Source organism: Cupressus sempervirens, chromosome 4 (genome assembly GCF_028749045.1).
Source record: "Cupressus sempervirens isolate cs-2001-9-10 chromosome 4, ASM2874904v1, whole genome shotgun sequence".
Taxonomy (NCBI): domain Eukaryota; kingdom Viridiplantae; phylum Streptophyta; class Pinopsida; order Cupressales; family Cupressaceae; genus Cupressus; species Cupressus sempervirens.
This window is the reverse complement of record NC_143121.1, coordinates 138,344,587-138,368,320: the sequence shown is the minus strand read 5'-3', so window position 1 is coordinate 138,368,320 and position 23,734 is coordinate 138,344,587. Positions and strand designations below refer to the sequence as shown.

The window sequence follows — 23,734 nt, the reverse complement described above, 5'->3', positions numbered from 1 at the left end:
TAAAGTTCAAACTCCTCCCTCATTCCAAAAAAAGGTGAATAGTTGGAGGCAACAATTATAGAAGGCCAAACAACGATGAGTGACAATTAGCATTAAGAGCCTTCAACATAATGAAATCATATCTTAAGCCTCACAGGTCCGATGGGTATGAGATGGAACCAATTGAGCCAACTATTCATGTGAGTCAATGCAATCTCCGTACTAACCAACATATCCACCACATCATCCAAGGGCATGTCCTCACCTGCTTGTTCTAGCAAACTAGCCACCTCCATCACCACTGCCTCATTATCATGAGGCAACACACCTAATTGCTCACTACCGATACCTCCAACTAACTCTGCACCCCAAACTACTTTTGTCACTGCCTCTTCCACCAATGGTAGTTGCTAAGATACTACCAATGGTATTGGTGTATCATGCTCACCAACATCCTCACCTAACCAAATGCTGGCATAGGCATCATGGTCATCAATCTTGAAGTGGTGGTTGTCGGAGAAGGTAGTGGTGGAGCAAAGAGAACTGTGTCACCACTAACTGGTGCCGATGTGGTCACCAACTGCATTGCCTTTACCTCCACGGCCTAGTTGTCACTTGACTCCCCTGAGCTCTCATTGGTCTCTACCTGCCACTATCAATGTCTCCCTTCGGCTCCAAGTCTAAAACTACCTAGCATCTCCACTTTTGTTTTGCAAGTGCACTACCAACATCCAAATTTTTCTCCAATTAAATATTGGAGGTTATTCAAGTGTCAAGGTACCCTCGAGCTTCACTTCCAACTCGTCGGGCGGAATCTACATTCGGGTAGCATCCAATGTAGATTGTCACTAGTCTCACTAGTCTCCTCCCTGCCACTATCAATGTCTCCCTTCAGGCTCCAAGTCTGAAACTACCTAGCATTTCCACTTTTTGTTTTGCAAGTGCACTACCAACATCCAATTTTTTCTCCAATTAAATATTGGAGGTTATTCAGGTTTCTAGGTACCCTCGAGCTTCACTTCCAACTTGTCGAGCGGAATCTACATTAGGGTAACATCTAAGAACAGGTTGATACCATAACGCATATAGGTCTTGTGTTAAAGGGTGAGAGACTCGTACATTTGTTTTGTAAGTAGGGATACCAATCATATACCAGACCATTCTTGATAATGTTCATTAGAAGAATCTGTGGACGGGCAATATCCAATGCTCTACTTGAACCAATCAGCTTGCTTTTCACCACATCCATTAGACAATGTCATTCTCCTAGTGCAATAAATAACTTCTTCATCCCACGGCTCTTGGAGGCACTTACTACATAATACATCTCCACTAGTGTGAGAGTCCTTTGAGACCAGTTTTTTCTCATTTCAAGTTCATTTCTTTGCCTTCTGTTAATGTATAGATTAGTAAAGAGTTATTGATAACTTATATTCATATTTTATATATATATATATATATAGAAGGTATTTAATATATTCATATATATATATATGAAAATACATAATATGTTGAATTAAGTTATCGATTCCTATCAAACTTCATATAGTACAAAAGCAATATATATTAAGCGGCAAAAGCAACATATATCAACCGGCAGTTATAAAGTCGTCTATCAACTTTGTCATATTAAACAAATACTGGTCAGTCACGCCAATAGACGTGACTCAAATATGAGTCACGACTATTGGTCGTGACTCTTGTATTACAAAAGCCTGCTGTATTTATAATCTTCTCCCGCCCTGTTTCTGCTGCACGGTGAACACATACTTACACAAGTCTTCTAGTTCAGCAGAGCAGATATTATTCCTTCTCATCCCTTCAATATATTTTGCAGAGTACAGAGTCTTCATATAATTCCAGTTTATATCACTGTCAATAATATTAGTATAAAATCTGATATACTTTATCATGGTATCAGAGCAGGCTTATTATTAAATAAACAGAGAGCAATCCTGATATCAGATTTTAAACAAATATTATTTGAAATAAAAAATGGTGAATGGCATGAGGCTGGAGGACAGATTAGAAGGGGATTTAGATTTTGCAGGCTGGAAGCTTTGACTGAAACTCTTACTAAAAGAACATGGCCTAAATAAATTTATTGAAAAATCTGATTCATCACCTATGGGAAATGATGAAAAATGGGAGAGTGACAACAACAAAGCTATGAAAATTATTGTGGATGGTGTTAAAACTCATCTACTCCCTGTAATCGCAGAACTGGACACTGCATATGAGATGTACAATGCTCTTGAAAATATGTTTGAGATTAACAATGCTGTTCGGATTATTACATTAAAAGACAAATTGTCAAATATTAAAATGAATAAAGGAGAGAAAATTTCTTCTTACTTCATGAGAATAACTGAACTTTGAAATCAACTCTCATCTATAGGACACATCTGTGATGGAAAGGAGTTAACAATAATGGCTCTTAAAGGTCTTCCATCATCTTGGGATACGTTCAGACAAGGGGTATGCTCTCGGTCAAAACTACCTAAATTTGAAAGACTTAAAGCTGATTGTATACAAGAAGAGTGTATGCAAATAGCTCGAGGTCAAACTGCTTCCTCTTCCTAAGGAGATTTACAAGTTCTTTCAACTCAAGTAAGTAAGAAGAAAAGAAAATTCAAGGGAAAAAGGAAGCCACCAAATTTCTCCAAAATGCAATGTTATAGGTATGATAAAATTGGACATCCAGCATCTAGATGCCCTGATAGAGTTAAGCCTCAAGCTACTTTTGCAACCACTCAAAACTCTAAAGAATATTCTGAACACAATGCCTTCTATTTAGCACTCTCCAGTGAAGCATCAAATAAATCAAGTACATGGGTAATTGATAGCGGAGCCTCTTGACATATCATAGGTTTCAAAGGACAGTTGGACTCTTTACAAGAAGACTATGTTGATGAAGTAACCATTGAAGATGATATAAACTATCCTGTAATGGGAATAGGAACATGTACTATTCATCTAAAATCAGGGAAAACAATTAAACTTACTAAGGTACTGTATGTACTTGGCATAAAAAGGAACTTGCTTTCTATCTCTGCTCTTGAAGATGAAGGACTCAGAATTACATTTATAGAAAGAAAGGTCTTAGCTTGGCCTAAGAATTCTAACATTAAAAATGCATACAAAATTGGCTCTAGACATGGATGTCTTTATCAGATTAACTCTGTCTCTCATTCAGCTCTAGTTCATGATTCCTTCAAAGAAAATGAAATCTGGCACAGGAGATTAGGTCATGTTCATTTTCGAGGATTATCTTCTATAGGAAAAATGGTAACAGGTATACCTAAACTTAATCCATATCATGAAGGAACCTGTAAAGGTTGTGCCCTAGGGAAGAATATCAAAACTACATTCCATAATAGTCAAACCAAATCCAAAGATATTCTAGAACTTATCCATTCAAACTTATGTGGTCGTATGTTAGTTCCATCTCTAGGAGGTTCTCTATACTACATCATATTTGTGGACGATTCCTCTAGGAAGACATGGATCTATTTTCTTAAAAGTAAAGAATCTGAGGAAATCCTAACCAAATTTAAAGAGTTTAAAGCCCTTGTAGAAAACCTTTCTAGAAAGAAAATAAAAGTATTAAAAATAGACAATGGTAAAGAGTACATTTCTGATATATTTATAGATTATTGTAAAATTGTTGGGATCAAGAGGGAGTGTTCAGTTCCTTATAATCCCCAACAAAATGGAATAGCTGAGAGAAAGAATAGATCTATAGTTCATTCTGCTAAAGCAATGCTTCATGATCAAAATCTTGAAACCTTTCTTTAGGGTGAAGCTTCAAACATTGATGTTTACCTTCAAAATAGGTGTCCCCACTCTTATCTTGAATTTAAGACCCCTAAAGAGGTATTTACCGGAAAGAAACCTGATCTTAAACACCTAAGAATTTTTGGTTGCCCTGTCTATGTACATATTCCTAAAGAAAAGAGAACCAAACTAGAACCCTTAGGAAATAAAGGAATCTTTGTAGGTTATAGTGAAACTTCAAGAGCATATTGCATCAATATCCCTGGACAAAGGAATAATGAACTAAGTCGAGATGTAATATTTGATGAAGATTTGGCCTACAAAAGATCTAAAGATGAATCAAATTCAGAAGAAACTCTAGAAGAACAAAACTCTAAAAATGAGGAGTCTCTAATGGAGGAAGATAAATCAATTGAACGCCTAGACATTACTCACACCTCCGAGGAAAAGAAAAGACCTCTATGGGCCAAAAAGCTAATTGAAGAAAACAATTCCATTCCTTCTAATTTCATTAGGGAGAGGAAACGTTCTAATATATGCTCAAGCTACATTGCATTAATGAGTGAAATCTCCAAATCTAAACCATCTGATGTAAAAGAAGCTATAAAACATGAACATTGGAAAGATGCCATGACAAAAGAATATAACTCCATACTTAAAAATGATGTTTGGAATATTGTTCCTAGACCCAAAAATAAATCAATTGTCTCCTCAAAATGGCTATTTAAAATTAAACATGCTGCAGATGGAAGCATTGACAAGTACAAAGTAAGGTTTGTTGCTAGAGGATTTTCCCAAAAGGAAGGAATAAACTATGAGGAAACTTTTGCTCCAGTAGCCAGATATACCTCAGTCAGAACTGTTTTAGCCATTGTTGCATCCAAGGGATGGAAAATTCATCAAATGGATGTAAAGACTGCATTTTTGAATGGTGTTATAGAAGAGGAAGTTTATCTTGAACAACCAGAAGGATTTGAAGTTCACAATAAACAAACACATGTATGCAAATTGAAAAAGGCATTATATGGATCGAAACAAGCTCCCTAAGCTTGGTATGAATGGATAGATCAGCATCTAACTAAACTTGACTTCTCTAAAAACATTGCAGCTCCAAATTTATATTACAAAGTAATACGAGGGGATATGTTAATCATGGTTTTATATGTTGATGATCTTTTGATTACAGGAGAAGATCATTTAATCGAAAAATGTAAACAAGATCTCATATCTGAATTTGAAATGAAAGATCTAGGAATACTAAACTATTTCTTGGGACTAAAGTATGGCAGCATTCAAAGGGAATCTTCCTAAATCAAGGCAAGTACACTGTGCATCTACTTAACAAATTTGGCATGTTGGATTGCAAGGCAATGAAAACTCCTATGAAAACAAACCTCCTGAAACTAAAAGAAGCAACTGAAGATTCTGAAAGTGTTGATCCTACTCTATATCGACAGATATTTGGTTCCCTAATGTATTTGGTGAACACAAGACCTGACATTTGTTATGCTGTAAATGTTCTCAGTCAGTTCATGTGCAAACCTAAACAAACTCATTTAGTAGCAACAAAACACATTCTCAGGTATCTCAGTGGTACTATTGTATATGGTCTCAAATACACTAAAACTGAATTAAATTTAAAGGGATATACAAATTCAGATTGGGCAGGGAATTCAAAAAATCATAAGAGCACTTTTGGATGTTGTTTTACATTGGGCTCAGCAATGAGATCTTGGTTTAGTTGGAAACAGTCTTCAGTAGCACAGAGTTCTACAGAAGCCGAGTACATAGCTGCATCTATGGGAGCAAGAGAAGCTGTATGGTTGAGGAAACTTCTATTTGGATTATTTGGAAAGCCACTTCCACCTACTACTATTTATTGTGATAATCAGAGCTGCATCAAGCTATCTCTTAATCCTGTGTTTCGGAATAGATCAAAGCACATCAAGATACCTTACCACTATGTTCGAGACATGGTTGAGAAGAATGTAATCAAGCTGGAATATACTAGTACAGAGGATCAAATTGCAGACACTCTTACCAAACCACTTGCTAAAACAAACGTGGAACATTTTCGCAAAGAACTTGATATGATTGTAAAATCTGAGGACATGTCTTAGAGAAATTGATTATTGTACATTTTTTATATACATTATTAATAAAACCTGTGTTAATCTTTAAGAAGTGACGACTTCAAAAGAATTTCACTTGTATCAGGAGAAGTCATTGTAAAGTGACGTCCTTCCAATAACTTGTAGCATGATTCATTTTTAAGTGTTTCATGCAAGGGCTTTATCTTGTAAATCAACAACTAGGTGGTTGATATCATTAATTTGATTATCTACAAGTTGTTTGTATAGATATATTCTCAGTACTTGGTGTATATCTTGCCCTAATATTATGATAGCCCATTACCACATTGAGTATTTGGTGATCATCATTAAGTTGATGTTTCTGATAGGCCATTGCTCTTGAGAAATTGGTGAATATCATGAAATTGATATTTTGACGGGCCAACTCTCACATGTAACAATGTTTTTACATTGGATAAAAGAAGTCTTCTGATCAAAGACCTCTTATGTGTGTTTATCTTACTAATCTAAGAGGAAGTGTTAATGTATAGATTAGTAAAGAGTTATTGATAACTTATATTCATATTTAATATATATATGTATTCATGTATATATATATATATATATGAAAATACATAATATGTTGAATTAAGTTATCGATTCCTATCAAACTTCATATAATACAAAAGCAATATATATTACGCGGCAAAAGCAATATATATCAACCGGCGGTTATAAAGTCGTCTATCAACTTTGTCATATTAAACAAACATTGGTCAATCACGCCAATAGACGTGACTCAAATATGAGTCACTACTATCGGTCGTGACTCTTGTATTACAGAAGTCTGTCATATTTATAATCTTCTCCCGCTCTGTTTCTACTACACGATGAACACATACTTACACAAGTCTTCTAGTTCAATAGAGCAGATATTATTCCTTCTCATCCCTTCAATATATTTTGCAGAGTATAGAGTCTTCATATAATTCCAATTTATATCACTGTCAATAATATTAGTAAAATCTAATACTTTAACACCTTCAAATCGATTTTCTTTCCATTTCTTCTAGGGATACCGAACACTCTTGTGAATTCAACAACTATAAAACAAACCTTGAGGTCATACCCAAGATACTCAAAGCTGTTGGTGCGTGAGAATCTGTCAAAGGTTTTGAGCACCACACAAAAGGCAGCTTCATAATCACATATACAAAATACGGGCATTTGTATGGCCCAATGAATTTCAGCCTATTTGATGTTTTGTTTCACCAAGTTCATGTCTAGTGTCTCCAACCACCATTTTCTACATTCCAAACCATTCAACCCTTTGAAAACTACATTTGCATCATAATGTGATTTTGTGAATGAGATTGCCCTAGCACCTTTGGTCTCACCTTCTTCTCTTAGTCCATATCTATTTTTCCTACAACTCGTACTCCTAAGGTAAAACCTTGGCTTCTTTGTTCGTGTTGAGAGAACTACTTGAAGTTGACCATTATACTTGCTTTTTTGAGTCTTTCTTCTTCGTGAAATCCATCACTTACTGTCCTTCCCCTGTCGTTTTGTATAATCGAAATCAATTAGGGCACTATGACCTTCTTGCGTAACGGCCTTTAGCACTTCCTCCCACTTGGATTTTTCTCCTCTATGCATCTACCGAACTTCCCAACTTCATTGCACAGTAAGGCACAATTCCTCTCACTAGCAATCCTAAGACATTCTTCTCCTCACCATGCAAGGATTTGGACCTTGTGAATCTTGAGTTAGGTGACTCACATCAGCCCTCTCTGTACAACAATGCTAGTACTTCGTCGTGTTCACTATGTAGCGTTGCTCTTCTAATTACCATACAGAACGATGACACACACATTCACTGTGCAGCTATATGTCCTCTTGCGGCATTGTGTATGTGAGCTTCAGTGTTACCTTGGTCGGATGGATTACACAATGTTGGATTTCAGTTTCTATTTTAAACACGTAACTACAAGGTACTCAACAACTCTTGAAAAGCATTTGATTGTTGTGTGTGGTGGTTGCTTCTCCATATGGTTGTCTCTTTACCTTTAACCGCTTCCTTCCTCGGTACTTGCATTCAATTGTTCCCCTTCCAATACCAAAGCCTTATGATCCTTTCCTCAATGCTTGATATGCTTCCATCAATATATCTCTTTACTGTATGTGTGCCTTGGGCTGACTTACTCCTCCATCCTCCACAAATCCTCCAAAAAGTATAACTTTCTTAAGTTTCCCCACATCATCGTATGGTCAAAAATTGAACTGCGACCACAAACATTTTGCCCCCCTTACTGTACAATAGTTTATTGCTCCTCACGACGTACAGCGATTTTCTCCATTTGTTTTTGGTCGAGCAAGACTATAGATGATCGAACATAGAGAGGACGATGCAAAGGGATATAGGGAAATCTATGGTCATGTAATAAGAAGTATCACAGGTTGACAAGAAAAGGTGAATCGAAGCTACTGGAGTGAGCAAATTTCAGATTGCAACAGATTTTAAGAAAAAGAAAATTGAAACAAATAAAGCCATATAAGACTCCAAAATGCATCACAACACCAGATCTGATATTTAATTAGTATATAAACATAAGAAAATAATTTGTTCAAATCAGACTTTGCATGAGGGTGTCACTACATGCTCTAATAACATGAGAAATCAAAACGTCAAATTGTCATTAGGAATAACTCAAAATCACAACATGCAAAAATCAGAGTCAATAGAGATATTTAAAGAAGCATAATCTAGTAAAATACACAAGAATAAGATAATCAAATAAAACATAATGAGATTTGTATGAGTATACATGCTTATCCAAGTCATTGATAAGTACAGGGCCAGAACCCAATATACTAAAAACACAATGCACAGTTACATAACAAAAGGAAACTTTTCATTGCTTAAGTGTGATCAACTTGGTTGTAATATTCGCAAAAATTAAAGAATGGATAACAAATTTTATAAAACAGGAAATTTAGAAGACTTGCCTCATGGTAATCATGCAAACCAAGGCCTTTAACATCGACAGGGGTCATGAATGGCCATGCCCATTTGTCACTTGTGATCTGTTATAAACAAAAGGAAAATGTTATCACTTATAACTAGTACAAATCTTGAAACAAACAAAACTTCTTAGTTCCTTAAGCAGCAGATCGTTCAGTCATGGTACATATAGAAACATATATGTAATAGACAAACATATTCTCCACTAAGCCTGCAAGATTTTCTAATCAGAGTAAAACAAGTAGTTTCAATAACATAAAAGTCTTGTAGATTCTATCTAGCAGTAGAATTCACGCAAAAATCCCCAATGATTTTCATTATCAATGTCATTGATATGCTGTTGGCTCCCACATGCATTTTTTGTGTCATCGCTGCACAAATAGATTGCTTCATAAAAAGGAAAAATAATCTAAGGCACAAGGTTCTAGTTCATGTTCATATTGGCAAAGATGAATTTTGAAATAAGCTAGATAATCAATATAATCAGAAAAAATAAATCAGAGTTCAATTTGCTGGATTTTTTTTTAATATTAAATAGTATTGATAGAGATATTCAACTATATTTTTAATTTTTTATTAATAAAAAGTATTTTACATAGGTTTGTAATTTAAAAAGTTAGAAAATAAGTAGCATAAAAGAAAACCAAAACATAAAGAGAGAATACCTATAATTCCAGGCTCTCTGTGGTAATAAAAATATGGAATGGTTTCTGGCCGAGAACTAGTAAAGCAAACAGAACCAAGCTCATAAGTTGATGCTTTTGGACATACACACCCACTCCTTCAGTTTCTGTCTCAAAATTTGGTTCAGATATTGGACCCCACATCAATAAAATTTCTCATTTAAGTATGCTATCAATTCACTTCCTGATGTTTGAAAATGTAAGCAAAAAGTCCTTCACATTGTTAGCTCATGCCACTCATACACATAAACCCTCTACTAAATTTGTCTGTCCCTCCTATAAAACATTTCTGAATATGTTCATTTCAAGTCCCTGATGAGGCTTGTGACTTGGCAATAGTTATGAATCAAAGTGAAATTTATCAAATCAGTGATGGCAAACAGCAAATCAATCACAGTAAATGGGAAAGAGACAATAAAAAGCCAAGAATGAATTTCTAGTGATTTCATTCAATCATTTTAAAAATATTTTGGTTTTTTTAATTTGATTTGCCATAATTTTCCTTAATTCATTTGCAAATTTGAAAATTTCACGTTTTTTGATGAAATTAGCTGTAAGTTTAATTTCTTATATGGAAGATTGTCAATCTCCAAAACAATCCTGCTAACTATGTTTAATATTGGGAAGAAGTTCCAAGGCCAGACCAAGTTTAAATGAAATCACTTTTTGCCAAATTTCTAGGAGCTCTGAAGAGTGAACATAAAAATGATTACAAGTAGACCTCCTTTCCAAGGCCATCCCCAGATTAAATGAAGCCACATTTTTGACAGATATTTTCGAGGAGCTCTGAAGAGTGTGCTGCTTTAAGTTTAAACAGAGAACTTAGAATAACAAATGACAGCCTTTCTCAAAATACAGCAACAAACAAGCAGCAATTTTTCCTTTCATACATAGTGAAATGTAGGATCCAGCATTTGTAATATAAATACTACACAAAGATCATATCTATGTTCCACAGTGTTTCAGGGAAGACAACAAGGGGACGCATTTCAGGGACAGCATCCCGAGGTCTATTTCATGAGAGAGAGAGAGAGAGAGAGAGAGAGAGATCTTCTACAAGTCAATGAACAGAAATATAACAGCATTAATATATATGCAGAAGCCTACATGTCAACTACATTCCAAAAAGAAATCATTTGCCTGCACTTCTCACACTATACAAAACTATGTCAAATTGAAATACACCTTTAATACCATATCAAAAATTTTAAAATTTGCAGATTTATCGAATAACATAACCAGGAGTTCAAGTAATTGTTTTTAGTGTTAACTGTTGTATAACCTATATCAGCAGCTATGAATTTGAATTGTAATATATTTATTGCTGTTATATAGAAGTTATTTCTGTCACAGCTGTAATAATTAATCTAATTGCAGTTATATTGTTGTCATGCAATATTTAACAGTCTTAGGCAAGAGCCTACAGTACAACAGTAAGTAGCAAGCCTCTCATCTGGGAGATCTTGGGTTCGAATCTACTCGAGCTTAACAAATAATAATATTTAATCTCAGCTTTGGCCAATTAACCATCAAAAAAAATATTTAACAGTGTTTTCTTAATTGCTATGAACCATTTTCTCTACATCATTAAAAAATTGATCTTTGTAGGGAACACCTAGTCATCCCTGGCATATATAGGGGACATCTTTACTAACCACCTTGAGGACGGCTAGTTGATGCAGGAGCATCTTGGGTTTGCTTGCAATCCCGCATGCTTGGAGGGATTTTGGTTAAGTGTTGTGGAGCTTGGCAAGTACTAGTGTTCGGCATACACTGGGAGCTCGGCATGGTCTTTGGTTGCTCGGCATGGTCTGGGGACTCGGCATGGTCATTGGTTGCTCGGCATGGTCTTTGGTTGCTCGGCATGGTCTGGGGACTCGGAATGGTCTTTGGTTACTCAGCATGGTCATTGTTTGCTTGGCATGGTCTAGGGACTCGGCATGGTCTTTGGCTGCTCGGCATGGTCTCTAGAGCTTGGCCTTGCTTAGGAATTTGGTGCTTGTTGCAAGCCGTATAACTAATTTTCTATAATGAGTTAGAGGATGAAAATTTCAAGGATTGAAGAGGGCCTAGAGTACTAACTACGGTTCGAAGCATGAGTTCAAATTCATTCGGAGCTAGGAGATATCGCGATTTTACTCAGACATCGATTTTGTGGCATTTAATTTATGTATTTGTATTTAATTTGTGTTCTGGGCTGACTTGTGGCTTAGATTGGTATAAGTAGGGGTTGGGGGGAAAGTCTTTAGTCATTATTCATCCATCGTGGAGAAGAGGAGCTTGAAGAGCAAAGTTGGAGAAGAGCTAGTGGCTGTGGCTTGGAAAACAAGGAGATTGCTTGGTGGTCTTGCGAGCACAAGTTGAGATCTTCCTTGGGGGTTTCTATTAGAGGTTGGATTAAGACTAGCTAGGGTTTGATTTGGATCTTGAGGCATCTTGCAGAACTATTACTTGCTTTGTATTTGGCCGTAACCAAGAAGGCCTTATAGCCCGGCACATTGCATGTAATCAGTTATATTTTATGAATATATAATTGTAATTTGGTATCAGATCTTGCATTGTTGTTTCTTGTTGTTGTGTATCTGTTGCATGGTTATTTGCTAGGGGCTAGGATATTTGCTAGGGGCTAGGACATCTCCTTTGGGGATTCTCCTACCTTGCACTGCGTCACTAGTTGTACCCTACACATTTCATGTTGTCCCTAAATTTGGAGATGTGTTGCATAGCATTTTCAGATTTTCTCGTATTGTGGCTAGGAGGGGCTAGGGGACATGCCCCTGCCCCAAAATGCCTCAGGGACGGGGTTTGGAGTGAGGATGCATCCCCATGCAATATTTGAATGTTTTGCATAAATAACTACTAGTACTGATGATGATTACTTCCCTTGTGCAGTGCATTGATGTTCCATGGAAGTTGGTATAAAACGTTTATCCTTATTCCACAAACATTTGCCTTTGTTAACCTTTCCATTTGAGTAGCCTCGAAAAAAATTAACAAGAGTGTTATCAATCATCTTCTTGGATAATTCTACCATTTTTACACCTACACCATTCAACCGAACATCATGTCATTAATGGCATCTAGAGACTCAACCGAATATCATGTCATTAATGGCATCCAGGCACTCTTAACAGTGTTTAGTGACTTGGCTTAACTTTCCCTACAATTATGCTTTTTTCCGTTATCCCAATTATGTTAGTATGTGTTTCTTAGTGAGTGCTAAGGACATTCTTAGTAAGTGTCACGGATTTAAGGCATTCTTAGTGAGTGAAAAGAATCAGGGACATCACCAGTGAGTATCAAAAGCATGAACAATCTTTGTGAGTTACAAGTATCATGGAAATTTTTAGCAAGTGTTGAGATTGAGAACATTCTGGATCAAGAGGATCCTCAGTGAATGTGAAGATTGGACATTCTACATGAATGTTGTAATTCCTAGTAAGAAATTGAGACAGAGATTTCTATCTTGAAGGCTTACTCATCAAGGCACTGAGCTACACTTAATGGAGGCAATCGCAAGTGCTCCATTACAATCCAGAGAAGTTTCATCTTTGATTTACTCCTAGCAATTTTAATTGAAAATGATAATTTTTTTGATTTGGTAAATTTATATTTATAAATATACTTCTTACCCCAAGTTGGTATTAACATTTCAGGGTCACTGGATTTATATCAACGATTCACATTGAAGGATCACATTGCTTGAGGACAAGCAATTTTGGGAAGGGCGGACTATAATTTCCCCTTTCTTGAATAAAATTTAATAATAAACAAAAAAGATATAATATATTTATTCATACAAGAATAATATATTATTATATTCAGTTATTTATAATATAATCTATTGCTAAATATAATACTATCAAATATATCATTAATATAAAGAACAATACAATACAATAATATTAATATAAATACAATAATATTAATAAAAAGGGGGCTATAATTAATAATGAATATTATTAAACAATAATAATTTAATTAATTAATAATAGTCCTAATTTTTACCAACTCTCGAACAATAATTATAATTTTAGAATGGTAGCAAAGGACGCAACCAATAATGGTTGTCACCTATTTTCCATGCTGCATATATTAGTAACGAGGAAAAGCACTGGGTGAACCCACAATATTGGGTACCACTTTTGGGGGACGAAGGAAATCGCGAAATGATGAAAAATTTGCATATTGAATTTTCTGTATGTTCGCCCGAACGTGCTAACCATGTTCGTGCAAACATATAATTAACTTATGTTCGCACGGACATATTAAGTTTAACTAAGGTATGTTCGCGCGAACATACCTGTTAATATGTTCGTGCGAACATATTATTAACAGTGATTTTACAATTAAAATTCCACTTTTCCGTTTGAGATCTTGGTAAATTTGCCTTTTTTGTATGTTCGTGCAAACACAAATTCTTCAAATGTTCGCGTGAACACATTAAATTAAATTTCCAACTGTCGGACGAACACATTGTACATGTTCGTGTGAACATAGTGTTCATGCAAACATCTCAAATTACAAATTTTTGGTGTTGTTTTCTGGAGAAAAAATGAAATTGGCTCTTTTGACCCCTAAAATTGAGATTGAATGATCTCCTACTGTAAAATTAAAAATGTCGATTTGTGCTACTCGGAGCAAGCTTTCCAACGACTATAATTGTAATACATATTATATTCATTAAGACTTTCAAATATGAGTTTAACTCATTATAGGTTCATTACCGATTGAGCATCAACCGACTTCGACACCTCAGGAAAATTAGTAAATTAGGTCCAAAAAAATTGAAAAATATGTAAGAACTAGCTTATTGAGATACCTTTCTATTCGAAAAAAAAAAAAGTTTATGATAATTTGATTTCAAATTATGTATCAAATGGAACGTATGCCTGAATTACAATTCGTGTCACTTCAAAACTTCATAAACTATACAATATTTAACCAAAATGAATCAAACCAAACGCATCCTCTGGATAGTGATGTTACAAATCTAACACCGAAAGAATTACATCATTATCATTTCTAGAAAAAAAGTTGTGTCAACTGACTGTCACTCTTTAAAAATATTGAATTCTATTATGTACCACTTTTCGAAAGAGATGAAAAAATTGACCTAAATAAATAAAAAAATTTAAGATTAAAAAATATGGTTACAAAGTAGGAATAGAGTACTCAAAATCATTAGTTTATGTCATCTTGAAATTATTTATAGTTTTTGAGATATAGTCAGTTGAACGTGACGTTTGTTGCAAAAATATTGATTTCAATGTCAAAATTGGTCAAAAAGTGGAACCCATTATTGTGGGATCACCCCACTCAAAGACGGGGAAATAGAGAATGTTATCACTCTTTATGGAAGGGAGAATCATATACGATAGAGGAGGATATCTACACGGAAGTTGCCACCTATCGTAACTACAACCAGCAAGAATAACACACCACGTTGGAGTCTCTGTTTGCACCAGAAATTTATTGGGAATCATGCAGTGATGGAAGAAATGATAACTAAATCATGGTAGCCATCAATTAGAGATTTGAGACAATCCATCGACAGAGACATTTGATAAAATCAACATCAGCAAAAGAAAGATTGGAATAAGGACAAGATACTGCGCACATCCATTCAGAACTTACGCCCAGTCCAAGTTCGTAGGAAAAAGAACATTACATATATACTCAGGATTCTCTTATCATTTACGGAGAAAATATAAGGGTCTTGCATCAGCAGTCAATATCTTAAGAAGAAACTCAAAAGATAGGAGTTGTAGCATCAGAGGAGACAATGGAGCATAAGAAAAAGTTTGGAAAAACAAACCGGAGGAAATATAGGGCACACAGCAGCGATTTAAGGTGGGCGATTAGAGGATACAGCAGGAGAAAGGATGGATGATCCAGTGCACATAGGAGGAGTAAATAATTACAAAGATCTGGTTCATGGTAGGAAATCTGAGTCAGCTACAGTCATAGAATAAGCATAGCAAACGCACACTCAGCCAGTATCGAACATCCTATGCCCTCTCCACACATTCTAAGAGGGGAAATAGACAATGCATATAAATTAGATACACAGTCGTCGATCATAGTTATCAGAGAAGAGGCAGTGCTTAATAAGGGGAGAAGATGTTTGGAGAAAAGGGCAAATAGCGACAAGTCAATATCCATCCAAAGACAGCGAACAGGAATTAAGGATACAGACGGTGCACATATATTATTATGACTGTTTAAGAATATACAAGAGTGGTGCAGATTAGTTCGATATATATATTCCATATGTGAGGGACTTCATCTTTTGTCCACTCCTGGACTTAGAGAAGCCATAAGTATCAAATTCATTTACCCTCAAACTTATCAGGCTTGATAAAGAAATCTGGGCATAGTAAGCCTGAATATAATATCAAATCATAGAGTGTATACCATTTGGACTCATTAGAGAATTGCAACGATAATTGTATTATAAGAGGCTACTGTCCCTCGAGGAGTCTAGAATATAGATAGTGTCCTTGAAATGTTACTATATCTGCTCCATATCATATAAAGTTTCTAAAGAGTAATTCATAGTAAAAACAAAGATTTCAAGACAAGTGTTCCAGATTCCTAATCATTCTAACAAGGGGCATTACATTAATCGGCAAAAAAATGCAGGAAACTAGAAAAAACACTAAAAGTGATGTTGACAGAAAAAATCTACAACGCGACATGATTCTCAAGGAAATTGACATGCAATGCTGACGGGAAAAGCTTGCAGCATGATGTGATTCTCTATGAATTCAATGTGCGACGTGAAGAAGTGGATAGGAAATTTGGGTCGAAAGTTTCACTAAGTCTCAAAGTGTTGCGGAGTCTGCAAGTACCATGGGAAACAGGAAATTAGAAATAAAATATTCCTCTCTTTCTACATTGAATATATAGTATAGTCTGATTAATAATATTTCTTTTTTAACAGTGATTTTGCTTGTATAAATTTCAGATATTTAAATTGTTGCAATGTGAAACAAAAGAAGACGATAACAAGCTACCTTATTTATTTGTTGTGATATGATCTAAAAGAGCAGGGTAACAAAGTTTTGCCTTATTTATTTTGGAAGAAACAAAGGACCCTATAATAATCATTGTAATCATTTTAGGCTTGTCAATTATAACATAAGTTTCTAATGATTAATCAAATTGCTAGATATTTATAACTTTACTCAAAATTAAATTCTATAGTTCGTGTGGTTCAATCTCTAAGTTCAATATATGTAAAGTTGTTTAGTATATACATGCATATATGCCACTACACAAATGTGTATATCATGTCAACTTTGTATATAATTGTTTATTGAGTATATGTAATAGAAAGGAACTTGAGAGAGTTCTAGAAAATGAATTCACCTACTTATCACATTGATGAAATTAAGAGACTTTCAAATGAATAGTTCATTAAGGCATAACACTTGATGAATGTTTTGCAAATGGGGCTGTAAGAAACGTGGCCTTAACCTTGGAGGAAACATTGCAGATAAGTGTGCTTAAAATGTAATAATGGGACGAGTGACCAAAAGGAAAGTTCAAGTGCTTCACCTTTATGAGCATCACCTAGATGCAATGAGTGCTAAGCATTCCATTCATTTTCATGAGAGATGGTTCGTGTGAGCCACTATTGATTAAACTTGAGTCAATGCATTTAACTCAAAAACTACAAATGAATCCTATTAGCAATATCACAATTTGACTTGTGAAAAATATCTCATACTTATCATTTGATGAGTTTAAGGGGATTTCTAATGAATGATTCATAAGGCACAACACTTCCTGAAGGTTTTGCAAATGGGATTGCAAGAAAAGTGGGCTTAACCATGGAGGAAACTTCGTGGTTAAGTCCACTTGAGTTGGAGTACCACTAGAATCTGCGACATTCTGGGAAGTCTCAGTGCTAAGTGTTACATTCGTTCTCATAAGAGATGAGCTCTTGTAAACCATTACTCATGAAACTTGGGTCATTGGATTTGAGCAACAATCAACATAGATGAATATTGATAGCAATATCACAATTTAACTTGTTGTCAAAAATATCTTGTACTTATCAATTGATGAGCCCAAGGGGCTTTTTAATGAATGTTTCATAAGGCACAACAGTTGCTTAAGTTTTCGCAAATCAGGTTGCAAGCAAGGGGGCTTAACTTAGGGGGAAACTTCATGGTTAAGCGCACTTGTGTTGGAGTGGAACTGGGATGGATGACCTTCCAGGAAGTCTCAATGATTCACCTCATGAGCATCACCAAGATGCAATGAGCACTAAGGAACCTTGTACATCACTACTCGTAAAACTTGGCTTAGTGAGTTTGACATGTTCTTGGCATATTACAGAATCAATTTAGATGGAGGATACAAGATCATAAACCACCAGAAAAAGTGACATCTGAATCAACTGCCATGCAAGCCAGCCATTGCCTGCTAAGTAGGGAGTATTTTCATGCTTCTATATCGTTTTGACAAATTTATCATGGCATGGAAACTATGAGTCTCTGTTATAACTCAGTTTATCATGCAGTTTATTAAAACAGATAAAGACTTCCCTATATCACAGAGGCATGATAAAGAACTGGGTAAGGACATCAAAAGAAAGGAAACCACCTGTCGCAATATGGTGCCAAACTGGCGCATAAGCTCTGCCATTCTCTTTGTACACGCAGCCTCTCGACAGGATGCTTCATGCTGCTTCCTGTTGCTGAGGCCAATTCTCTCCCTCTCTTTATCCCTTGGAGCTAAATCAGACCTAGGTTGATGGAACTTGTCCTTACTAGATAAGATGTGTAAACGAGCCACCTCGTTCACTTTCTGCTCTAACTGTCAATGAAACAACGTATTAGTATACAAATCCAAATAGAACTTTATATCTCACACTTCAAAAAATTGTCACAGGACATCAACTGAAAAATACAAGTGTGTGACAGGATATCAGAAATTAAGACAACCAAACCAGTAAATAGACATATCTATAGTTACAACCAGAGACACATTTACCATATTGCTAAACCAATTTACTACCAATGACCGTATTTAAGAACTTATCAATAAAATGCTGTATGATAGCCAAAACTACTAGTGATCCCTGTCTCTTTTTATCAGATACATCTTATTTGAATCAAAAATAAATATCAAATAATTTTAGAGCCTTTCAAAAAGCATAATCAAAGATGTCATGCAGGAGCACATTTTGACAGTGTTGTTTAGATGCTTCAAAAAAAAATCATAAAGAGATGACAAGACAGCACAAATAAACAAGTAAAAAAAGTACATCAGTAGCAGAACGCCATGAGTTTAGTTATTGGTTGTCATGAGCTGTGGATAAAGAGAATAGAATTTCATTCTGATAGAGGGTAGAGTAGTATTTGAATACGAGTACCAATATATTACAATCAAATGTAGTCACCATGAGATACAAGTATGGTGATACAACAACATCCGGGTGCATGAGCAATCAGCATCAACCAAAAACATTTTTTTTTTAAATTTCATTTCGGTTTCAAAATTGTTTTTTGACATCGTTTTCTTTTGCCTTGGAGAATTTCCAGATTTAAATTTAATGAGGCTCAAAACATCACCTTGTTGAAGGGATAAATCATAATAGTCACTTTTTCTCTTGTCAAAAGAATTTCTTACGAAGTTTCATGACTTTCCGAGATTGCGAAATTTGAATTTCGCAGTTCATCAAAATGCCAAATTGTCAAAAAATATATATATAAAGTTTAAGTTTGATTGTGTAGAAGTTTAACAAATTGAAGAAGTGCTAATATGATCCCTATTGGCAGGTTCATAAGTTTTGGAGCTCACCAAAATGCCAATAACAGGTTTGCATGTGAATGATTTCAATGAATCACAAGTTTTGTGACCTAAAATATCACCGAAAGCATCAATCAAGCCATAGTTTGACCATTTCACAAGTTCAAAAGCCTTGTTTATACCAAAGGGAACTTTTAAAAAACTTACACTTCTGAGCAGAAATGTGTCTTCAAGCTTTTTAGTTCACAAATTGTGTGTCCACAAGCTTAATAGGTCACAAATTGAGTAATCCATTTAATGAGTTCTTGTATATATGAATTCTCATCAAAAGAAATTTAAAGGGAAGAAATAGAATTTTGGGCACAAGAATTTTGAAGATAGCTTTGATTCATGAACTATTCCAATCATCAAAATAGTAAATATGGTATTTACTCAAGAGACATCAAAGGGCCGTAAATGCCATTTTGACCAGGGACGATTCAGTAGGAAATGGTAATCAGGGACAATTCAGTTCTTGTTAACACTGAGGCTTCTGTATCAATGCAGCTTTTTTCATGCTACAGTATCTATTGGACAATGTTAGTTCTGTGAAAGAGAGGGGGCAGTAGGACATGAATTTCACAAACAGGCAGCCAAGTAATACTCTTTTTCGGTTTTGAAGAAAACATGGCTAGGCGATGAAAAGGAGATGTGAAGCTGGATGTTGACAATTGTTGAAACAGAAGCAAAGGAGGGAAGTTAAAATGAATTGCAAAGATAACAGGAAAGTATTTTGGAACTGAACTGGAATTTAATTACATTGATTTGGGAATATTTGGTGCACAAATTCATTCTGGAATTTAGCAACGAAATTGCAAGACTGTTGTTCTGAATTGTAAGTTTACTACAATTTACTAATTTGGTTTAGGACTGTGAACAGATTCTAAGCATAAAACCAGTTCAATGCAATATATAAGCAATGGTCGGCATCTTATTGTTTCTGCGAGAACATTTTGGATTGTGGCTGCTTGGTGGGGTTTGTTTGGAAGAACTCCTCCACCATGACTGTATTACAAAGTAATTGGGATATATTTTCTTGTTATTAACAGTGATCGAGAAATCAATACATACAAGAGAATGAACGATGTTTCCTTAAGAAACAATCACAAAGAATAGAAAAATTCTATTCTAAGAATAGAAAAATTCTATTCTAGAAATAGAAAACTAAATATTAGAAAGATTCTAATATTTACAAAAGATTACAATAGGCAACCATTAGATACTAAATAGAGATAATAGAAACTATCTATTCTCGTAATACCCTACCTTAATGGTTAATCTATCCAGAGCATGAAGCTGTCAAAAAGCGTAAAAGGCATATTCTGTTTGTTCAAGGTGCTCCACACTGTTCATTGTGGGCTGTGAACTAGATTGCTTAGATAGGGCAGCTAAGCACTTCTGACATTCAACCTCCATGTGCCCAAACTTGTGGCAATAGTTCCATTGAATGTTCTTTTTCCCAAAGCCTTCTGAATCTGGAGCAAAGCATGTTTGTTGAGAAGACTGTTGATGGTACTTTGGATAACACTCCAAAACTTTAAAGATGAGCATAATGCTCCAAAACAAATCGCAAGAAGCCATGATTCTTAGGAGAAAATCAAAAAAACCGAACACGATTTTTGTGGTGAAAAATCAATCAAAACCCAACATGATTTTTGAGGTGAAAAACCAATCGAAACCCAACATGATTTTTGAGGCGAAAAATCAATCAAAACCCAACATGATTTTGAGGTGAAAAAACAATCAAAACCTGACATTACAAAGCTTTATTTTTTAGGAAAAATGGTAAAACCCAACAAATAATTTTTGAGAAAAAAATTACAAACCCACAAAGGAATCCCACACAACTTTGCAAATTACAGAATTTTAAAAAAAAATTAGGGAAAATTTATAGAAACCCATATAAAAAAAAATAGGGGAAAAAATATGAAAATCCGTCAAAATTTCCTTTTTAGGAAAAAATTCTAAAAACCTACAAGAATTTTTAAGGGAGGCAAAACACGAGACTTTGCATGGTAAAGCAGCACATGCAAACAACATGCAAGTACATACAACCCTCAAAATGTAGAAACCCAGGAAATTTGAAGGGTGACCTAGAAGAGAGCTCGAAAAACTCAGAAAGAATATGTTATTGGTTTCTAGATCGGCTAGCTCAAAAATTGAGGCACAAAAATCAAGGCACCTAGAAAAATTTGACGACAAACTAGTTAAGCTCTTGAAAAAACCCACCAAGGATCTTTATATTTCTTTTGATCCGATACAGAAAATTAGGGTTTTGAACAAAAACTCGGCTGCAAAAAAAGCACAAAAGATTGCAGAAATGTGCAGAGAAAACACACGGATCTAGACAATAATGGGTTGTAGAACTGAACTAGAAGTTGGTTGATTCATATCTCTCAGAAGGGAAACCCTAGTCGAATTATAGAGAGACTTGAAAGCAAATATGCATGTAAACAATTTTGAAAATAAAAGGCAGATAATTACAACCAAGAAATTATAATTATTTTCGAAAAAAAATAGATTATTGGCTCTGATACCATATTATGAAGTAATTGGAAAATATTTGCTTGTTTTTAACAGTGATCAAGAGATCAATTTATACAAGAGACTGAACAATGTTTCCTTAAGAAACAACCATAAAGAATAGAAAATTTCCATTCTAGAAACAGAAAACTAAATATTAGAAACATTCTGATATTTACAAAAGATTACAATAGATAACCATTAGATACTAAACAGAGATAATAGAAACTATCTATTATCGTAATAGACTGCATCATATGGGGGCAGGGGTCCTATCCTTATAACTAAGTCTTCTAGTGATTAGTCATGAGCCATAAATGAATTTAAAGTTTAATCTTTAGCGCCTCACTCCACGCCATTACCTTTAGTGGATGGACTATGTGTAAGAAAACTAAAGTAATAGCTGCACGCAATTCATTTTGTGATGTTACATATAATCTAGTTCTTACATGTCTCATATCCTTTACACAATAAGCATGTAATTATGGCTGTAGCTGTCTCTTTGCAAAAATATATTGTTTAATCCAATCTTCTCAGTCATCTAATTACATTTGTGCAAGTTATTAATATCTCTCTATATTTCTTTTTCTGTCCCTAGCACAGAGTTATTCTTCCATGATCTGCAATCATTACTTTGGAATTACTAGCTCAGATGAATTTCTGACTTGAGATTTAGCATGGCCTCTAAGGGTTCCACATATATAATTATTTTGCTTTCGTTTCCGTCTTTTATAAAAGGAGTGGGAAATATATCAGATAACAACACTTCTTCCCAATTTCTAGTTAAAGGCCTCCATTTAACCATGGAAACAACAGAATACTGGTTCATGGAAGAAGAATTGAACTTAATATTGAAGCATATATGTAAATCATGAAATGCTTCCCAGTATTATTTAAGAATCTTGAGTGAAAAGGACATTAAATTCCTTTGTTGATCCCAATCAGATAATAAATGCAGCATTGAAAAACATGGCACTAATGTTAAGATAGTAGTCCTACATCCTAAAGTTCCTACCTATCAGATATAAGATAGTGTCCGACAATACTTTGTACAAGACAATTTACTATTTATGTTAATGATGTAATTTAACTGTAAGTTACAACTACTAATATAATTTGCTCATATAATTACAACTAAAGGCATACACACATCAAAGTATGAAAATGCTATAAACATTTGTCGCATTTCATTTGCTTCTCTACATAGCAGCCCAACTTAGTTCAAAAATTTATCACAGGGATGTGAAGAGCTCCTTGAACGAGGATTGAAATTGGTCATGCTGCGAGATTTTCACAACATCATCCCATTGCAAATGGGGACCCCTTTTCTCGCTTTGATAGGTTTAGTTGGTAGAGTAGATTGGCAGTAGTTTGAATTTTGCAAGTAGCTTCAGCTGAAGTATTGAAAATTTGAGAAATGACAAAAGAATTGGCTAAGTATGAGAGCAAGGAGGCAATGGGCGAGTGTTTGAGTTAAGTTAGCCAATGGCATTGAAAAGAAAGTAAGGTTTTGTTTGAAATCACTTGGTTGAGTAGGAAGGTTGTTCCCCTTATCCAGATAAGAAAGTGGAATCCACCACCTTAAGTGGCAACCTCCCAGACAAGAAAGTGGAATCCACCACCTTAAGTGGCAACCTGACAGATAAAAAATGGAATCCACCACCTTAAGTGGCAGCTTTCAAGGATCAAAACCAATGTATAATTTGGTCTCGTGAAAATGTCTAATTTAATTTCCATAAGAAAAAATGAAGGTTGAAATGTTAAACTATTTAAGTGTTGTTTCAAATGCCAAACAAAGAAGTGGAATCCACCACCTTAAGTGGCAGCTTGACAAATAAAGAAGTGGAATCTACCACCTTAATTGGTGCTTGACA

At 35.0% G+C, this 23,734-nt stretch overlaps 1 protein-coding gene across 7 annotated transcripts in view; it reads right to left on the bottom strand.

Annotated features, from left to right (window-relative positions):
- LOC149560336 (transcription factor GTE1-like) overlaps positions 1 to 23,734 on the bottom strand; it is an 87,153-nt gene that overhangs the window by 26,280 nt on the left and 37,139 nt on the right. For 6 of the 7 annotated variants that reach the window (XM_089824610.1, XM_089824608.1, XM_089824609.1 and 3 more), the window contains exons 3-4: positions 18,150 to 18,362; positions 8,835 to 8,912 (exon numbers count right to left, since the gene is read on the bottom strand). In XM_089824610.1, coding sequence (XP_089680736.1) covers positions 8,835 to 8,912; positions 18,150 to 18,362 — 291 coding nt within the window. The remainder of the gene's footprint in view (positions 1 to 8,834; positions 8,913 to 18,149; positions 18,363 to 23,734) is intronic. The other variant, XM_089824614.1, reaches the window with a different exon arrangement.